The sequence below is a fragment of the Simochromis diagramma genome, unplaced genomic scaffold (assembly GCF_900408965.1).
Source record: "Simochromis diagramma unplaced genomic scaffold, fSimDia1.1 OVJJ01000596.1, whole genome shotgun sequence".
Lineage (NCBI taxonomy): Eukaryota > Metazoa > Chordata > Actinopteri > Cichliformes > Cichlidae > Simochromis > Simochromis diagramma.
In genome coordinates this window covers 3,642,825-3,660,432 of record NW_024387245.1, presented here as the reverse complement: position 1 = coordinate 3,660,432, position 17,608 = coordinate 3,642,825, and the positions used below count along the sequence as shown (strand labels likewise).

General features: G+C 39.3%; 2 protein-coding genes across 4 annotated transcripts; one reads left to right on the top strand and one right to left on the bottom strand.

Annotated features, from left to right (window-relative positions):
- Window positions 1–1,319: 1,319 nt before the first annotated feature.
- Window positions 1,320–7,862, bottom strand: mtrf1l (mitochondrial translational release factor 1-like). Of its 3 annotated transcripts, none has more exons than XM_040000853.1 (9): window positions 7,472–7,862; window positions 6,620–6,680; window positions 6,427–6,506; window positions 6,149–6,253; window positions 5,884–5,962; window positions 4,613–4,776; window positions 4,310–4,427; window positions 3,799–3,935; window positions 1,320–3,570 (listed from the first exon to the last, which is right to left on the bottom strand). In XM_040000853.1, exons 4-9 carry the CDS (start codon window positions 6,164–6,166, stop codon window positions 3,358–3,360), a joined length of 729 nt encoding a protein of 242 aa, XP_039856787.1. In that variant the 5' UTR covers window positions 6,167–6,253; window positions 6,427–6,506; window positions 6,620–6,680; window positions 7,472–7,862; the 3' UTR covers window positions 1,320–3,357. The 3 variants fall into 3 exon arrangements, with proteins under 3 accessions (XP_039856787.1, XP_039856788.1, XP_039856786.1); XM_040000854.1 differs by having other exon boundaries at window positions 6,149–6,231; XM_040000852.1 differs by having other exon boundaries at window positions 6,620–7,862.
- A 4,583-nt stretch (window positions 7,863–12,445) lies between these two features.
- fbxo5 (F-box protein 5) lies at window positions 12,446–15,620 on the top strand. The gene is made up of 6 exons (XM_040000811.1): window positions 12,446–12,603; window positions 13,133–13,704; window positions 13,796–13,966; window positions 14,128–14,218; window positions 14,566–14,787; window positions 14,952–15,620. Exons 2-6 carry the CDS (start codon window positions 13,148–13,150, stop codon window positions 15,195–15,197), a joined length of 1,287 nt encoding a protein of 428 aa, XP_039856745.1. The 5' UTR covers window positions 12,446–12,603; window positions 13,133–13,147; the 3' UTR covers window positions 15,198–15,620.
- Window positions 15,621–17,608: the final 1,988 nt, after the last annotated feature.

The following is a 17,608-nucleotide window of genomic DNA, read 5'->3' as shown; positions in this document are numbered from 1 at the left end:
TTGTGGCTCCAGTCCAGTTTATTATTCAGGTGAACACCCAGGTACCTATAAGAGTCCACTATCTCAATGTCCACTCCCTGGATGTTCACTGGTGTCAGTGTGGTGGGTCTGCGTCTCCGGAAGTCCACCACCAACTCCTTGGTTTTCCCGGCGTTGATCAGCAGGTGGTTCTGCTGACACCAGTCAACAAAGTCCAGAGTCCACTGTCTGTACTCTGAGTTGTCCTCACCTGTGATGAGGCCGACTATGGCAGAGTCGTCAGAGAACTTCTGTAGGTGGCAGCGTGGGGAGTTGATGGAGAAAATTTCACTCTAGCGGTAGCATGAGACGGAGTCTACAACCCACACAATTTGCTCATGTAGTGCAGCTCATCCAGGATGGCACATCAATGCAAGTTGTGGCAAGAAGATTTTTTTTGTGTCTGTCAGCGTAGTGTCCAGAGCATGGAGGAGACAGGTCAGTACATCAGGAGACGTGGAGGAGGCCATAGGAGGGCAACAACCAAGCAGCAGGACCGCTACCTCTGCCTTTGTGCAAGGAGGAACAGGAGGAGCACTGCCAGAGCCCTGCAAAATGACCTCCAGCAGGCCATAAATGTGCATGTGTCTGCTCAAACGGTCAGAAACAGACTCCATGAGGGTGGTACGAGAGCCCGGCATCTACAGGTGGGGGTTGTGCTTACAGCCCAACATTGTGCAGGACGTTTGGCATTTGCCAGATAACACCAAGATTGGCAACTTCGCCACTGGTGCCCTGTGCTCTTCACAGATGAAAGCAGGTTGACACTGAGCACATGTGACAGACGTGACAGAGTCTGGAGATGCCGTGGAGACTGCTGCCTGCAACATCCTCCAGCATGACCGGTTTGGCAGTGGGTCAGTAATGGTGTGGGGTGGCATTTCTTTCGGGGCTGCACAGCCACATGTGCTTGCCAGAGGTAGCCTGACTGCCATTAGGTACCGAGATGAGATCCTCAGACCCCTTGTGAGACCATATGCTGATGCGGTTGGCCCTGGATTCCTCCTAATGCAAGACAATGCTAGACCTCATATTGCTGGAGTGTATCAGCAGTTCCTGCAAGATTCCCCAGACCTGAAATCCAATTGAGCACATCTGGGACATCTTGTCTCGCTCCATCCACCCACGCCACGTTGCACCACAGACTGTCCAGGAGTTGGCGGTCTGGGAGGAAATCCCTCAAAACACCATCCGCCACCCCATCAGGAGCATGCCCAGGCGTTGTAGGGAGGTCATACAGGCACGTGGAGGCCACACACACTACTGAGCCTCATTTTGACTTGTTTTAAGGATATTACATCAAGTTGGATCAGCCTGTAGTGTGTTTTTCCACTTTAATTTTGAGTGTGACTCCAAATCCAGATCTTCATGGTTGCTAAATTTGATTTCTATTAATAATTTTTGTGTAATGTTATTTTCAGTACATTCATCTATGTAAAAAACAAAGTATTTAATAAGAATATTTCATTCATTCAGATCTGGGATGTCTTATTTTTGTGTTCCCTCTATTTTCTTTTTGAGCAGTGTATCTTCTAAATAAACAAAGTAGAGTTTACACTATTTAATACAGAAAGTGCAAATGTGGTTTAGGGTGGTTCTTTTAATGTATTTTCCATCCATATAAAAATAAAGCACAATACCCCATATCTTAAAAACAAAGAGAGACAGAGAGAGAACAGTAATTAGGTCATTTTGGTTGAATTAGAGCAAGATCCCACAAGAAACAGGGTGACTCAAAGACTTAAAAATAAATAAATAAAATTAGGTTGCTAAGGGGGTCCACTGGAAATTTAAATTCAGAATATCTGATCAGATTCAATTCAACAAGAATGGTATATACAGTTCTTAACAAATGTATTATACTACCATTCAATCTAAAGTTTATGCCACAGCTGCCTTAAATTACCAGTATTGGTAGTTACCAAAATAATTTTATGTGCTTCTGTAATGGTTAATTCACCAGTATGTGCAAGCTATTTAATCAAAATTGTATTTTTAATGCTAAAATCTAATTATTGTTCTGGTCCTCGAATCTACTATTTTTTCTGTTTTTTTGTAAAACAGTAAAGCATGTTATTTTTTTATTAAGATGCCAAATTAAAGTAATCCACTTGCATTCCTGAGCAGAAAAATTAGTTATGCTTGATTCATTTGTAACCAGTGAGTGACCTCACATTGAGGTATACAAACGTGAATTCAGTTTGCTATTTAAATAATAAATAAAAATATAACTTTTAAACAAGTTTTTAAAAGATTTCTAAAATATTCGTGTTTCCTTGGTTTTAGGACAGATGGTCTGATAAATTTATTAAGCACTGTAAATCACTGGGCTTGATTTTCAGACTTTTTTTTTCCACCCCCATGCTCCAATATAGATGACAGTATATGATTAATAGCACTGTGCAAGAGATTAAATAGCATGTTGTACTGAATAACTGTTTTGCATTTTGGTGGAACAAGTTTTTAAAGTCTTTACTGAAGTGTTTCCATAGTCTAGTGGTTAACATGTTTGCCTAAAAACATCCCTAGTTTGAGACCAGAGGTTATAACCCTGGATAAACAGGAGGGTTGTAGAAAGGCATCTGGTGTCACATCTGTGCCAAATCAAATATACAGATCCATCTGCTGTGATGACCTCTTGGGTAGTAAGGAAGCAGAGAAAATTTATAATCCTGCTTAAGCAGTACGAACATTTAACATAAAAAAATCACCTAAAGTTTTTTTCAGCTCCTCCCTTGGTCACAGTGAGTCACCACAGTGAGTGGGTAGCTTCACATGTGTGATTCGGTGATTTGGCTTATTGGGGTTGGGTAATAGATCAGGAGGGGCTAGGGCCACTTTGCCCTCCATCTCAACGCACCCCCTGCAGAAGAGCTCAGACTTTCCTGGCAGCAGATTCCTGCCTTGTCCTGTCCAGTTAATACTTGTTACACATCTGGCAGCATTTTTTGAAGGCTGCCCAGCATGAGACAATCACTGGAGAATCCATCTGCTATTATAATGAAAACAGATGAAGAATCTGCTGTGTTCATTTTCATTTCTGTTGCATGAAACGTGTTAGAATCAAATTTTTGAATTTCTCTTTCTTCAACTCATGAGGTACCAAAACATACGACTTTGTGATCACTGTGCAGCTCATACATTTTATTTGCCACTTTTTTTTGTTTGTTGTGACGCTGCTTATCACCTTCAGATACGCATCTCGTATCAGGCACTGCTGAGATTTGTGCCCACTTTCAATGCATCATCTTCTTTTTCCCCCACACAGTTTTTACAGTCTAGGAATGACCAGCATTACATTATTATCTGAAATAAATGCACATTCTGTAAGAGACAAACTCATGAGCTGTCCTGACTGTTTTCTCCCAGCAGTTCCATGAGAATCTCCTGGTTGGAAAACTCCTTAAGTGAAGAGTTCATTTCATCCAGAAGATCCTCTCCCAGCAGGAAGCTTTTTAAATCGTGCAGAGTCAAGCCGATCCGGTGGTCTGTTATGCGATCTTGGGAAAAGTTGTAGGTCCGAATCTTCTCTGATCGTCCTTTAGTGCCGATCTGGAGGAGAAGGAAGAGGAGAAGCACTGAATTTAGCAATGTTTGTTACTTCTAGCAACAAAACCACTAATATCTTACCCGTGTTTTCATTATATTTTCACACCAGTCAAATTCAACATCATGTCAGAGTTTTAGAGACAAAGCATCACATCTGTATTTTATGTTGTATTTTATGGTTTCCACCTGTGGTTTACCTTTAACTGTCCTTTGTATCTCACTGTGTCCCACCTGTATTTTCCGCTGGTTGTAGCGTTTGCTGGTCTCCTCTTCCAGCTTCATGCTGTACAGTTTTGCTCTCAGGGACTTCATGGCTTTCTCCCTGTTCTTCAGTTGGGATCGCTCCTGCTGGCATTCCGCGACCACACCTGCCCAACAAACACACAATAAAGATCTACTTTACTGCATTTATCCATCCTTACATTTTCTTCCCCTTATCTAATTCAGGGTCGTGGGGGATCTGGAGGCTATCCACTGGATAAGAGCCAGGGTACAGCCTGGATAGGTTGCCAGTCTGTCGCAGTGCTAATACATATGCACAAACAACCATTCACGCTCACATTCACACCTACAGTCAGCTTACAATCACCAATTAACCTAGCTCCTTTCAACCACTTTAAACAGCACTGTCATCTCCTTTCATTAATAGTCTATGAAAAACAGTCTATTTTCCCCATAGAAAGAATAAAAGATGCCCGAAACTTGTTTGCCATGTATTGCATTCAGTTTGTACAGTTTTTACCTGTAGGAAGATGAACTATCCTGACAGCGCTGTCTGTGGTGTTGACATGTTGACCTCCAGCTCCACTCGCCCTCTTAGTGTCTATCCTGAGATCCTTTGGGTTTATCGTGAAAGAGATCTGACAAGAACACACACAAACACTACAAATTACATATACTACATATATTTAGATAAGCAGCAGCTAAACAGAATAAAACACTCTGGAAACTTTGTAAGTTTATTGAGGATTCATTTAAGCAAACTGAGCTGTTTTAACAGCATCCTTGTTATTTGGATACATCCATCTATCGTGTGCAGCTGTACCTCAGTGGGCTGGGGCAGCACAGCCACAGTCATGGTGCTGGTGTGCATCCGACCCTGTTTTTCAGTCTTGGGAACCCTCTGAACGCGATGAACTCCTGCCTCAAACTTCATCCTTTTGTAGCTCTGAGGGCCGCTGATACTAGCTGAGGCATGACGTAGTCCACCTGTTCATATGTGAGCAGTGAAAAAAATTTGAATTCAGTTTTTTATTTGGCAAATAATTAACATAAATTAACATAAATAAATTTAATATTTGTGTATTCTTATTTTTGGGGTTTTGTTTTGTTTTTTTTACAATAGGTGGTCTAAGGAATTTGTTAAGCACTGTAGCATAAAAAAGCTGATTTCCCTGATGTTGTTTTATTATAACAACCGCTAAAATGTCACTACTCTAATACAAAAACAGATGGAAAAAATTAGGTATGAATTGAGTCTTTTAATGTGACCATGAATAAAGTATTTGTTTTGGTGCATGTTTTTAGATTACAAGTTTAAAAATGAACCTTTGCCCACTGTTTACTGGCACTATTTGAATCCATGCCGCCAAACATTCAGCATTTCTGTGACACAAGGGCTCCCTCTTGTGCTTGATATAAGTTATTACAATTTTACTAAATCAAAGCTTCAGGCCTTTGCTGTTTTTTGTAAACACATATTTTACAAATCTACTTTTTCTTCTTTTTTTAATTAGACATCACCTCATAACCTACATTTCAGTCACTAGCTCAAAAACTGCCAAACACTGTCTTTTTCATGTGGAAAGGACACATAAATTTGAGTTCACTCTGATTCTGACAGATACTAAACAAGAGAAAATCCATAAAAACGTAAGAGTGACCACGTGACTGAGACCACCAAAAACTAATCAAGAATAATTCTTGATTAATTTTGATTCTTCTCTTAAATTTGTCAAACAAGCACTTCTGTTTCTTAGAAGTTTTCTTAGTGCATGGCATTATTTTTGTTTGTGCATTCTTTTGTCTTTTAGGATTATTACTTTGCTATGAATATATCATTGAGTAAATATAGGAATTTGAAATTTGGCTTCTGTAAACTACATGATTTCATATATATGATGCTGAGCTTGTATCTTTAACTGAACAGATCTATTTTAATTTCTTTCCTTCATTTGGAAATCCAATAAATAAATTAAGGGAATCTTTTTAATTTAAAAACTGTAATGATAGTTTTCTTAAAAGGTGTAACAATGATATGATGGCAAAAATACATTTGTGGAAGATTTTGTAATAGAAATGTATGTGTCGACTGACCTAGCTCACTGGTTGTGTGCTCCAGGATGTCAAAGGACCAGCCGTGGTGATGAGCAAAGCCCTGGTACATGTCAAACACCTTAAGGGGAGAGGAAGTTGGCATGTAAATACAGAAAAAAAACCTTTCGCTTAATTCTTTATTTTTTTTATTCTTTCTTTATTCTTTATTGCAGATGGCATGTGTGTCTGTGAGCATCCCGTTTTTGGCCTGCTGCAATAGCAATATTCAATTTAAAATAACTAATACACATATGTACTTCCTGACCTCAGCAGTGAACAGCATGGCTTCTTGACCACCAACGCCAGCGGTGACCTCCAGGACGAGGTCACTCAGATCAGTCTCCTCCTCTGGAATCAATAGATCCAGAATCTGATTTGATGATGCATGTTGATTAACAAGAGAAATGTGATAATGTGTCAGCTGTGCGACAAGTATAACGACACTGAAAATGCAAAGAGAAACGCTGTCAGCGTGCTCAATAAGATTTACCAACAGCTCGTTGAGACCTTGATATCACAAATTGAAAAAAATCAAGTTTCTACCTTTTGTCTAAGAGTTTGAATATCTTCCAAACAGCCTGCTCTCTCCACCTCTGCCAGTTCCCGCAAAGATGGGTCTTCATCTTTGAGGAAAAACAGACACAAATACAATTTTTACCATAATCTGAGAGTGATTCTACTCTCACAAAGTGAGAGCCAACTGTGGCTTATTAATTAGAGATCTTTTTCCACAAACCTTTCAGAAGCGTCTCAGTCTCTGCAATCTCTTTTTGCTTGGTGTCCAGCTCTCTGATGGTCTGGATAAGAGGAGCCAGAAGGGACACTTTGGTCCTCTTGGCCTTCAGTTCATCCTCATTGCACTGCTCCTCTCCCAAATTACCGCTGATGGCTTGTAAACATTCGCTGTACTGTGCCTCAGTCTTCCTCAGGTGCTCCTGCAGAGACTTCCTGGCAAAAATCTCATCCACTGACAGCAACTTCACCATCAGTGGTTTGCTGGTGTAAAGAGTTCTTTTAGCTCTATTTTCAACACTTTGGTTTAAGACATATGGTGGTTTTTGAAAGTGAGGTATCCATAGGTTATAGGCAGACTCTTTTACTCTGGGCAGAAGGTTTACAAGTCTTCTGTAAGCCATTTTACATGTAGATGTGGCTGAAATATTCACTGCGTAGTAAACAGACTTGATTTTTGCCGGTCTCTAGTCCATTTAGCCAAATCTCATTCAAAAATACAAAAGTTGGTATTTATTTATGTTTTAACACAAATAAATTACTCCCAGATGCTAGGGACCATTTTTGACCCGAACACAACACAAGAGTTACGATACAGCCTATATAGTGAAGAAAAATTCTTCAACTCGGCGTAAATATAACACGGTAGTGATAATTTTACTTTTTTAAAATTTTGTAACAGGTTCAAGTCAGTGGTGAGCAGCTATAATACGGAATACTACAACCAACAACAGATTCTTCTTTTGGATTTAGAAAATCTTTGACAAAACATGGCTGATGGGCGGGGTTTTTACTATTAAGTCTGAACTAATCTACAAAAACATGATATGAATATCTGAGGAGGTAAACAACTCACTGAAGGTTCCCTGCTAGCTCAACGTGATCATGAAATCAAATGTCAAGCTGCCGAATGCTTTACTCCATTTTTCCAGTTAGCGGTGTCTATATCGGAACAGGCTCCAGTCATTAATTCTTTAAACATTGTCTAGAAACGTCCTATTAACATCATTTACAAACAGCTTGCGTCGTTACCACCTTGCTAAAGGGCGCAGACATATTGAACATTTTCTTCTTTTTTTCATATTTCTTGCGGTTGGGAAACAGCTTTACAGTTCACTGCTGCCACCTCCTGGATGGTGTTGTGTACTGCACCTGGCCACAATGAGAAACTAAAGAATGGGTTACCACACATGGGGTCCGTTCTTCGTACCTCGCTTACTACATCCAAGATCAAATCATCGCGCTAACTTTGAGCTCGCTATTCCGGTTCTCCGAACACACCTGTTGTTGACGATTAGTATAGCTGGATGAAGTAATGTGAGATCACTGGGTGGCTTAACAGGGGCTACGCATCGATAGTAGAAACATCGATCGGCAACCCTTTGATTGGTCGGCGAAAATGTCGAAGGAGCGCGCTCGGTATTTTTCGGCAGCAGAGCAAGAACTCTTGATTGAGGGATTTCAGGAGTTTCAGAGTTTAATTAAAACGCAAGGGAACACTGCAAAGGCTGCAAAAGCAAGGAAAGAGGGCTGGCAGAAAAGTTGCTGACAAATTAAACTCGTAAGTAATTTAATAATAATAATAATAATAATAATGGATTGGCTATATATAGCGCTTTTCAAGGCACCCAAAGCGCTTTACAATACCACTATTCATTCACTCTCACATTCACACACTGGTGGAGGCAGCTACAGTTGTAGCCACAGCTGCCCTGGGGCAGACTGACAGAAGCGAGGCTGCCATATCGCGCCATCGGCCCCTCTGGCCAACACCAGTAGGCGGTAGGGTAAATTTATTATATTATATTATATTATATTATAGGCCTATTACATTATATCCTCTTTCACATTAGAGCCACGACAGGACCCACTAGAACATGGGAACAAGTAAAAGTGAAATCTAAGAATATCCTACAGAATGGTAATATTTATCACTTATATTGTTTTTAGTCTCTTGGAAAGAGACCCTGAAATAATCTGTTTGTTTGTTTATAACAGCAACCAAGAAAAGGGCAGAGCAAAAAAAGACAGGTGGTGGTCCTGCACCCCCTCGTCAACAAGTTGGTTAAGTAAATAATACCCTCACGGGAAAATCGATATCTCTCTATGAGCACACTGTGGCGCTGAGCAAAAGGATCCTGTCTATCCCGCAATATACGCTGAGTTCTGAAAACTCTCCTTATCAATCTTGCACCTTCCGCAATGGGTGGCTCGCGTATACGGACAGGACATGGCTGCGACAGACTTCCCAAATCCACCTTCGCTTTTATAGCCGTGGTCTCTCATCTTGATTACACGAAGTAATTTACTATTACTACTCTAAAATATGAATTACATCTGAAATAATCAAATACATGAAATAGAATGATTAATAGTACATTTCCCTTTTTTTAGGAAATGACCTGTGTGTATCTGTATGGAATCAATAAAAGAATCAGGTACTGCATTAACTTTAGTTACATTGATAATATTTATTTATGGCAAAACAGTGGTAAAATATCGCTGTTGCTTTCGTATACATGAAGCGGACATACCTGAGTGGCCGCGATCTAATCTTGTTTACATAAAGTAAGCCTGCTCCCGAGCAGGTTTACGCTTACGGATCTGTTGCTATGACAGCAAGTCCCGGATGAGCTTCGGAGAACCGAACGATCCAAGATCACGCGAAATCGTCAACAATCAAATCCAGCTAACTTACTTAGCGAGGTACGAAGAACGGACCCATGATCTGAAATTGTGGTAAACAATAACAACAGCAACAGCAACAATAACAACAACAATAATGATAATGATAATAACACTGTTCCCATGCACAGACACAGTAGCTCTACTCAACTATTTAGCCATAAGCTTGCAAGTTTACTGTAGTAACTTGACCTTTTTTTCAAGCTCTTCTGATTTCATTATGCTTCCAGCTTCAGTTTGACTGTAATTTCATATTTACTTCTAATTTCTGACTACCAATTTGTTAACTTGGAAGAGATAGTCTAATTCAAATTAGACTACATACTGATGTTTTTGTTTTTTATGGTATAATTTATCATATATTCTCAAACCGGCATGAAAGTTGAATAAAAATGGCATTTTCTTCATATTTGTGACTAAGAATTTCATGTCATTCAACATGTTTATTACCCATTTCTGAAGGATATAACTATTTACCCTTCAGAAACTGTCACAACTGAAGAAGCCTCTCAGATGAGAGGTGAACCGTCTTCATATAACTTAAAGAAGTCCAATTTGTTTCTTTCCAATCTCCCTAGACTTCTAAAAAAAATAATTTAAGATGGAATGACCCCCATGTTATTCTTTGACCAAACTTATTGAAACTAACCTTAGATATGAGCACACCTTCTTCTTTGAGCTAATGATATAAATGAATACTAAATTCAGTAAGTTTCCCATCCTTGATGAACTTGTCAACAAAATCCACACTGTAAATGCTACTTGAACAGACAAGGAAAAGACAAATATCAGATATACTGTCATAAATTATATTTTAGAAATACATTTGAATGAATTTAGCCTATTGGATGTGCAAATGTGTAATGTTAATAAATCCCTGACCCCCAAGATAAACATACCCTTCCATATATAATTATATATAATTATACTAATCAGTCTTGCACAATCTTGCTGCTACTAATTAACAAGGCTGCTTTGTTTTTAATTAACTGTGGGGTGGGGGGTTTCGAGTGGCCTCTCATGGCATTTGGAGTCAATGATATTGCATGTGAATTGTAGACCCCCCACTGCTTGGGCATGGTGTGAATCATTAGGATTAATTAACAGGCCACTTGAATATATCGCTGAAACCCATATTATACTGGAAGTAATTGGCAATCAAGAGGATGAGCAGGGACCATATGTGGTCTGGGGTGCAGGTATTTCACTGTGTTCTGTCTTAAATCTGGAAACAATAATTCATTGGCACACATGCATGAACAAAACTCTCTAATATCAGCATCAACACATCAATACAAACACATAATTTTGCTCGGTACATACTTTGCATACTTTACTGTTAAAGTTTAAAGTCGTATACAACAGACTGTTAAATAACATTATTACATATACACCTTTAGCTTGCAGAAACTGTAAGCTAAATAGCAAAGAATGGCCTTTGTGGCTTTTACAAAAACGATTTGGTCACCTGAGCATTTTATTGACTTTAAGCTGCTTTGAAATGTATCTGGGACAACTTTCAACCAGAACGACTAAACTTGTAAATTAGAGTTTGACAACAGGATCAAGAGACTAAACTTATCAGGGTGGACTCCAGTATGCAAAATGAGCCGTCACATACATCTTCAGTGACCCTCTCTCATGTTTTCTCCCAGTTGATCAACAATTCCCATTTCACTGTCCTTTATGACACCATGTTTGCACTGAAGCACCGCAGCAATTTGCACTGAAGCACCGCAGCAATTTCCTAATGTTGTAAACCTGCTCAACATTTGGCAATAAACCCCTTTCTGATTCTGATTCTTTCTGTAAATATTAAATTATACAGAGATCCTGATTATGTTTTTGATGACTTAAATAACAGAAAAGTGTTAGAGAAAAAAGCTGAGACAGTGTCTGGAAATAAACCTACATTACATCCCCCAGCTTCCCCCACTGGTTTCAGTGAAAGAGCTACTTAACACATTCCAGGCAGGGTGTGAACTTAACCATCCTGTACATTATCTGCATTGTAGAGCTTTTGTTTGTCAAGCAGTGGGAATCATGGCAGGAAAGAGTCTCTTATTCATGTTTTCCATGTAAGAACAGGCTCAATAAAACCCAGTGATGAAAATTGTTGTTTCCATTTAAATGTTTGAAGCATCCTGAAACGGGAGTGTTAGTTTCAGTCATAAATATTAATCAGGTACACTGATTAAACATCCGTGGGCCTTTCAAACTTTTCAGAAACCCTGCAAATAATTAATTGGTAATTGAATTTACCAGTATTTACCAAGCAATGGCTGATGTTTATCGTATGCCTAATTGGTTAAAGGTTGTGTGCTAAAGATTTTTAATAATAAATTCTATTTAAACAGTAGTATCGATTTTCACCCAAAATATCCTAATTAGTGCATGCATAATTTTATTTTTTCTAGTGTTAACAACACAGAATTATTCAATAGTAACTCTAATTTCAAGCTGCATTAAAGATTCCGAACATACCAACTTTAAAAAAAGACTTTAACCTCCTCTAAGACCCAAACTCTTCCACGGCATGCATTTTTAATTTCTCTTTGATATTTGGTCACATTGGGGCCCGATGAATGTAAAAACAAATAAGTACCAGATTTTTTTTAAACCTTATTTTTGTTTTTAAGAAAAATAAGAGCCACATATGAGGATATTCGTTTAAAACTTTGATAAAACTGTAGCAGTATAATGTCCTCGTAAGTGGATATCAGGCCCTTGTAGAGCAAAATTGAGTATTTTGGTCTAAATAACCCAAAATGTGATGTCCACATATGTGGACGCCAGGTCCTAGGAGGTTAAAAGGCTTATTTCGCCTATGAAGTGCCATATTCAAAATATAGGATTTGGAAATATTATTTTGTTTTTTGCATATTTGCGGTCTGCAAAATATGCTAAGTTCCGGAGGATGCCACGATTTTCAAATCGGCTAACGTTTAGAAACTTCTTACGTTTAAGTGCGTGAGATATATCTGTTTACATTAGCTTCAAACGCTGAATGGCGCTCAGAAAGGCCATGTTTTTTTCACGACAGTTTTGCAGTGGGAACACGTTCACTGCGCGGTGACGTCACCGAAACTGAAGCCAGCTTTCATTTGTTGACGTTTTAAAGAGACAACCTCCCCTTGTACTGTGATTGGTTTGCGCCATTTGCGCACCGATTTCAAAAGAGTGGCTGCAACTGGCGGATTTTCAGTTGAGGAGTATTTAATCTGGGAAGAGCGGGCGACAGTCGAAAAGATACTTGACCAGCTACTAGGACTCTTCTGTGGATAACGATATAACAACAGTAAGGTAAGAGGAGTTACGTACCTTTTCTAAACTTTTAAGAGTTCTCTTTAGCGGAATGTTATTCTGTTCGCGGTATGAGGAGTTTGTCATAAGTAGCTTCTTAGTTGCAAACTACTTACCATATTGTCATCTAAGACCACGCAAATGTAGCTCGGTATTATAACAGGATTTTATTTAAAATCACTCTCATTAATGTCCAGTTCATGTTATTTGACATACGTTTGACCAAAGACAGCATAAATGGGCGAAAACCGAGTAGCTTCACGTCATCGCTACATTTCCGCCAAATTTGCATCGCGCCAAAATCAAGACTTTGGAAAACTATCTTATTGAAAAGTTTCCAACCTTATTTCCCCTTTTAAACAACAGTGTTTATATTATAGCTTTATTCCCTGTCTAGCCACTCATAGGTTACATTTGATGTTTAATGTGGCCTGGTTAGCTTGCATTTGGGAAGCTGTGTTGCGTTCAGTCCCGTACACTCCGTAAAACCTAACCTAACACAATCTTGTTATTTCTCTCCTGTACTTAGAAATCTGCAAAGTGAATGTCTCATTCTAACGGAATCATCATGAAGTTTGCCGCGTGCGAATCTCCAAGAGCCTCTGCCGTGGAGGCCAAAGCTTCCCCAGTAAAAGAGCCCATCCCCATCAAACCTCAGTGTTCCCCTGTAAAGGTGACCACGGTGTTGTTCTCTTCCAAAAACAACACCAGTGCAATCCACGACAAGGAAAACAGCACTGGCATGGCGCATGACAGGACTCTGGAGTTTGAGGATAGTGGTTATCTGTCTCTGCAAAACAGTCAGATTGAATATCACCATGAGAACGAAGAGGATGTCCACATCCTGGGAAAGTCCACAGTAGTGTCGTCTACTGCTACAAATCAAGGAATGCCACGTAATTCTCCTTCCAAATGTCAAGTAAGGAGCACCCCTATTCAACTGGAGGCAGTCTGCACTCCTGTGGTTCGTCCCCAGAGGAGAACTGCGGCATACTCGTCGTCCACCCCATCCGGCCATCACAGCGACAGCCACCTGCCTATACTGAACTTCCAGCGGGTTGTGTGTGAAGAACTTGCTAAGAGCTATGAGAAGAATAAGAGGTAAGAATTTGACATCTTGTTTGACTGGGTGTTCATCTAGATTGGTTTACGCTTGGGCAGCTATAAAATGTTGTCTTTCTGTGTGTGTTAGGTACGACTGGAGCATTGTCACAAAAGTTGCAGAGAATTTTCTTTTGGATCGGGTGATTGGACGTCAGATGGGCTTGGAGTACAGCGATATCTTTCAGTCTCTGCTGGCCAGAAACATGAGATGTATCCTGACAAAGATCCTGGCCTTTCTGGAAGACTTGGACCTCATTAGGTAAGCTGCAAACCTTTCACTTTGTCCTATCTGGATAAATGTATTTGGCAGTAAGGAAATTTGAATTTAGGTGATATCAGAATTAATTTTTGAATCTTTGTAACTGTTAATTTTGTGCTCTTATTAATCACATGTTACATTTCTTTTTTTCAACTTCACAGTTGTAAGAAAGTGAGCAGGACTTGGAGGAAAATCATCTGTGAGGATGCAGCAGCTCTGAGGCGGTGTCAGCGAGCTGAGCAGGAACTCAGGGTGAGGAAACTTGCACAACATGACACTGGTTCAGACAATGCTTTTGTGCTTCAGGCCATCAGTGTGATTCTTATCAAGTAGTTACATCGTAAGAAAGCCCACAACCTACCGTACAGGTCTTCTTACAAGTTATTTAAAAGAACAGTTGCACATGTAAGGAAAACATGCAACGGGTGGTTGTTAGAGCTATAAGAAAGGATTCACAATTCATGTCATTCTTTCTATAAGGCAACCTGTATAAGAATATTTAGTTTTGAGTCTTTATTTTGTTTTTCTTGCAACAATATGAATAACAGTATACTGCTAAAGCTGCAAATGTTCTAATCATTTGATTAATTCATTTTTAGGAGTCAAGAAACTCTCTGAGACAGAGGGATATTGGTTTGACAAGAGATGTGGCTGTCTCCAGGATGGTGCTGTCCTGCATGCAGACCACGGCTTCCTCAAAGACTCCATCTTCATCATCCTCCTCGTCCACCCCCAGCTGCATGACCACCAGACGGGCTGCTGCCTCTCAGAGAGGCAGCACACCCACCTCCCGATGCTCACGCTTCAACGAGTACATCCAGGTGAGCATCGTTTTCAACAATTCACTCTGATGCAACAGAACTGAAAAACAACCTCATGGCCAAGATTAATTTTCCAAATGATGTTTTCAGTGTAGGAAATGCATAAATGTTCCTTATAGCCTTGTTTTTAACAAACCTCCATGTTTCATTCTTTCTATCTCCAGGCTGCCAGCACTCTGAAGCGGCACGAGTCTCTTCGTGCCTGCAAACGCTGCGGCTCACCAGCGACACATCTGAATGCGGTTCAGAAAGCTACGTGCACTCGCCTTAGTTGTCTCTTCACCTTCTGCACTCGCTGTCAGGAGTCTTTCCACGGCTCGACCCCCTGCAGAACCGTGACTCCCCGAGCCAACTTCTCTAAGACGTCACCGGGGAGCGCTCGCAGCAAGAAGAACATCAGGCGACTGTGATGGAAGCTTTGTGGAATTTTATTCAGATTTTTTTTCTTTTTTTTTTTTTTTAAAGCAGCTAACCTCTGAGCCAGCAGTGTTTCCACTAGCACTGTCCAAACCTTGGACAAGAGTGGAAGTTTTTATATAAGCTCGACCTGAAAATTGCTTCACTGCACGTACTTTTCCCAAAACCTGTATACTGAAGTCAACACTGAGTGAAACACTCAAAGAAAACTGACACAATCGAACAAAAAAATATATCCTGATTGTGAGAAGACGATGCCAAAAACCCAAAATAAAGGCTTTTATTTTATTTTAAATGAAATGTATGTAAATATATTGTAATGTAACTTTTAGATAATGTAAATTGTTTAGTTTTAAATAAATTTTTGATACTCAGGAAATATGAATAAGTATTAAAGTTTATTGTACTGTACTGTATGGTATGGCATTTCCTGTAAATACATTGTTTCTTTAAAACCTTACCTTGTGTTATTCTACTTATTTTTAAAAACACAACATTTATCTCAGGGAAGCTGAATAAAGCTTCTGCGCTCATCAGTTTAGTTTGCAATAAGAAGTGATGTGCCTTTGCCATCAGTTTAACACTGCTTTGAAGTTTGAATTCTGTATATTTAAACTGCTAAATCACAAACAATTTAAATTTTTGCAGTTTAGTTTAAATGATACTTAAGTTGGTTTTATTTATATGGTACCAATTCAGCTTAGCCTGTTTCATTACCTATAGAAGACAGTAGTGGCATTTAAATGAATGGCAAGCATGAAAGGAAAAGCTCTGCTTCATGGGAAATCCTACAGCAACATAACTAAAGGATTTAAGGTCTCCTGATCCTGCTTTTATCAAAAAGGAAAGTGAAGCGTTCACTTAAAAGTGCAGATGGTTTTGTTCCCTGATCAAAACTGGGAGCTGGTTCCACGCAAGTGGTTTGATAGCTGAAGGCTCTTTCTCCTTTTCTGCTTTCTCAAACTCTGAAATGACAAACATGCAGCCTGTAAACAAAGCACCTTATTGGGTTAATACTATACTACAAGATTTTTTTAAACATGTAATACTAAATAATATGACTATTAAACTTTAATGCTTGATGACTACTTTCAGGCTGGACTGCAGAAACCTCAGAAAAACTTTGAGTATAACACCAACTACTGCATTTAAAGCTCCAAAGTATTTCTCTTTTTAATAATTTCCCACAGAGCCGCTGTAGTCAATATGCAGCCTCAATGGCATCATTGGCATCAGATGTCAACAATTTCTTTTCAATTCTATTTGCCAGCTTTTATTACAGCAGAGGGCAGTGTTGCTTGCTACCTCTCCATCTCCTGTCCACTGAAGTAATCTATAACTGCGACTATGACTTAAATGAAAAAAGCCTCTCAGTGCCAAAGCTCTCTTGTGAAATATTTAAATTCTTTTAATACAATGAATTAAAGCCTGATTGTAAAAGCATTTCAAGCTGTATAAACAGCAACAAACTATGAGGAAAGGTCCGGGAAATCACATAAACAGGCAATTTTACCTAAAAGATAAAAATCCCATATACAGACACACAGACTAATTCACAAGGACAATTCAGCTTTTCTGTATTTTTTTGACCATTTGTCAACTTATGAAATTTGACTGTTATTTTGCTCTTCACATGGAAAATACAGGACATTTAAATGAACTGAAGTGATCTTGCAGTATCTTTCTGCAAGATACTGTGGATTATAGGATAACTGGTCATGTATGCTTGTACAGATTTATGTTAACACTGTTTAAATAAAACAGATGAATTATGGAGAGCCCATTTTACAGAGTATTAACAGAAAAAAACACATTTAAGCCCAGAAAATGTAGAATCTGGTCTCATGTTTTATGAGGTGTACCTGCAGTGTATATACCTACCATGTACATCTTCTTACACAGGGGTCAGTTTTGGGGAAAAAAACTAAAAAAATAGTTGACAATTCATTGTGGCAGGCTAGCATGGTGACTGATGCTTAGGACAAACATGAAAAAGTATAGTTTTCACTTCCTCTTTTGCCTTTATACTCATGAGTACAGCACTGGGCCCAGTCTTGCAAATTCAGGCCAGAGGGGAGTGTTGACATTAATCACATATTTACATAATTTTCCTCAAAATTTCATGGTCCAACATCCTTTTATTACAGTGAAGATTCAAAATAAATTATTTTTGTTCGCCAGTGTTAATCTTCTTTATCTTGCTGTACGATCATCATATAGCCACAGTCCTGTGAAACTCAAGGCCCCACCTGGCTCCTTGATCACCTCATAAAGGAGCTGCCTTGGAGGCGCATTTCCTCCGAGCTTCAGCAAAGATGCGACTGTCATGCGACTCTCGTGTGCACATTAATCTTCAGTGGTGAATCACCACTGAAGATTAATGTGCACCTTTCTTTGCTGAAGG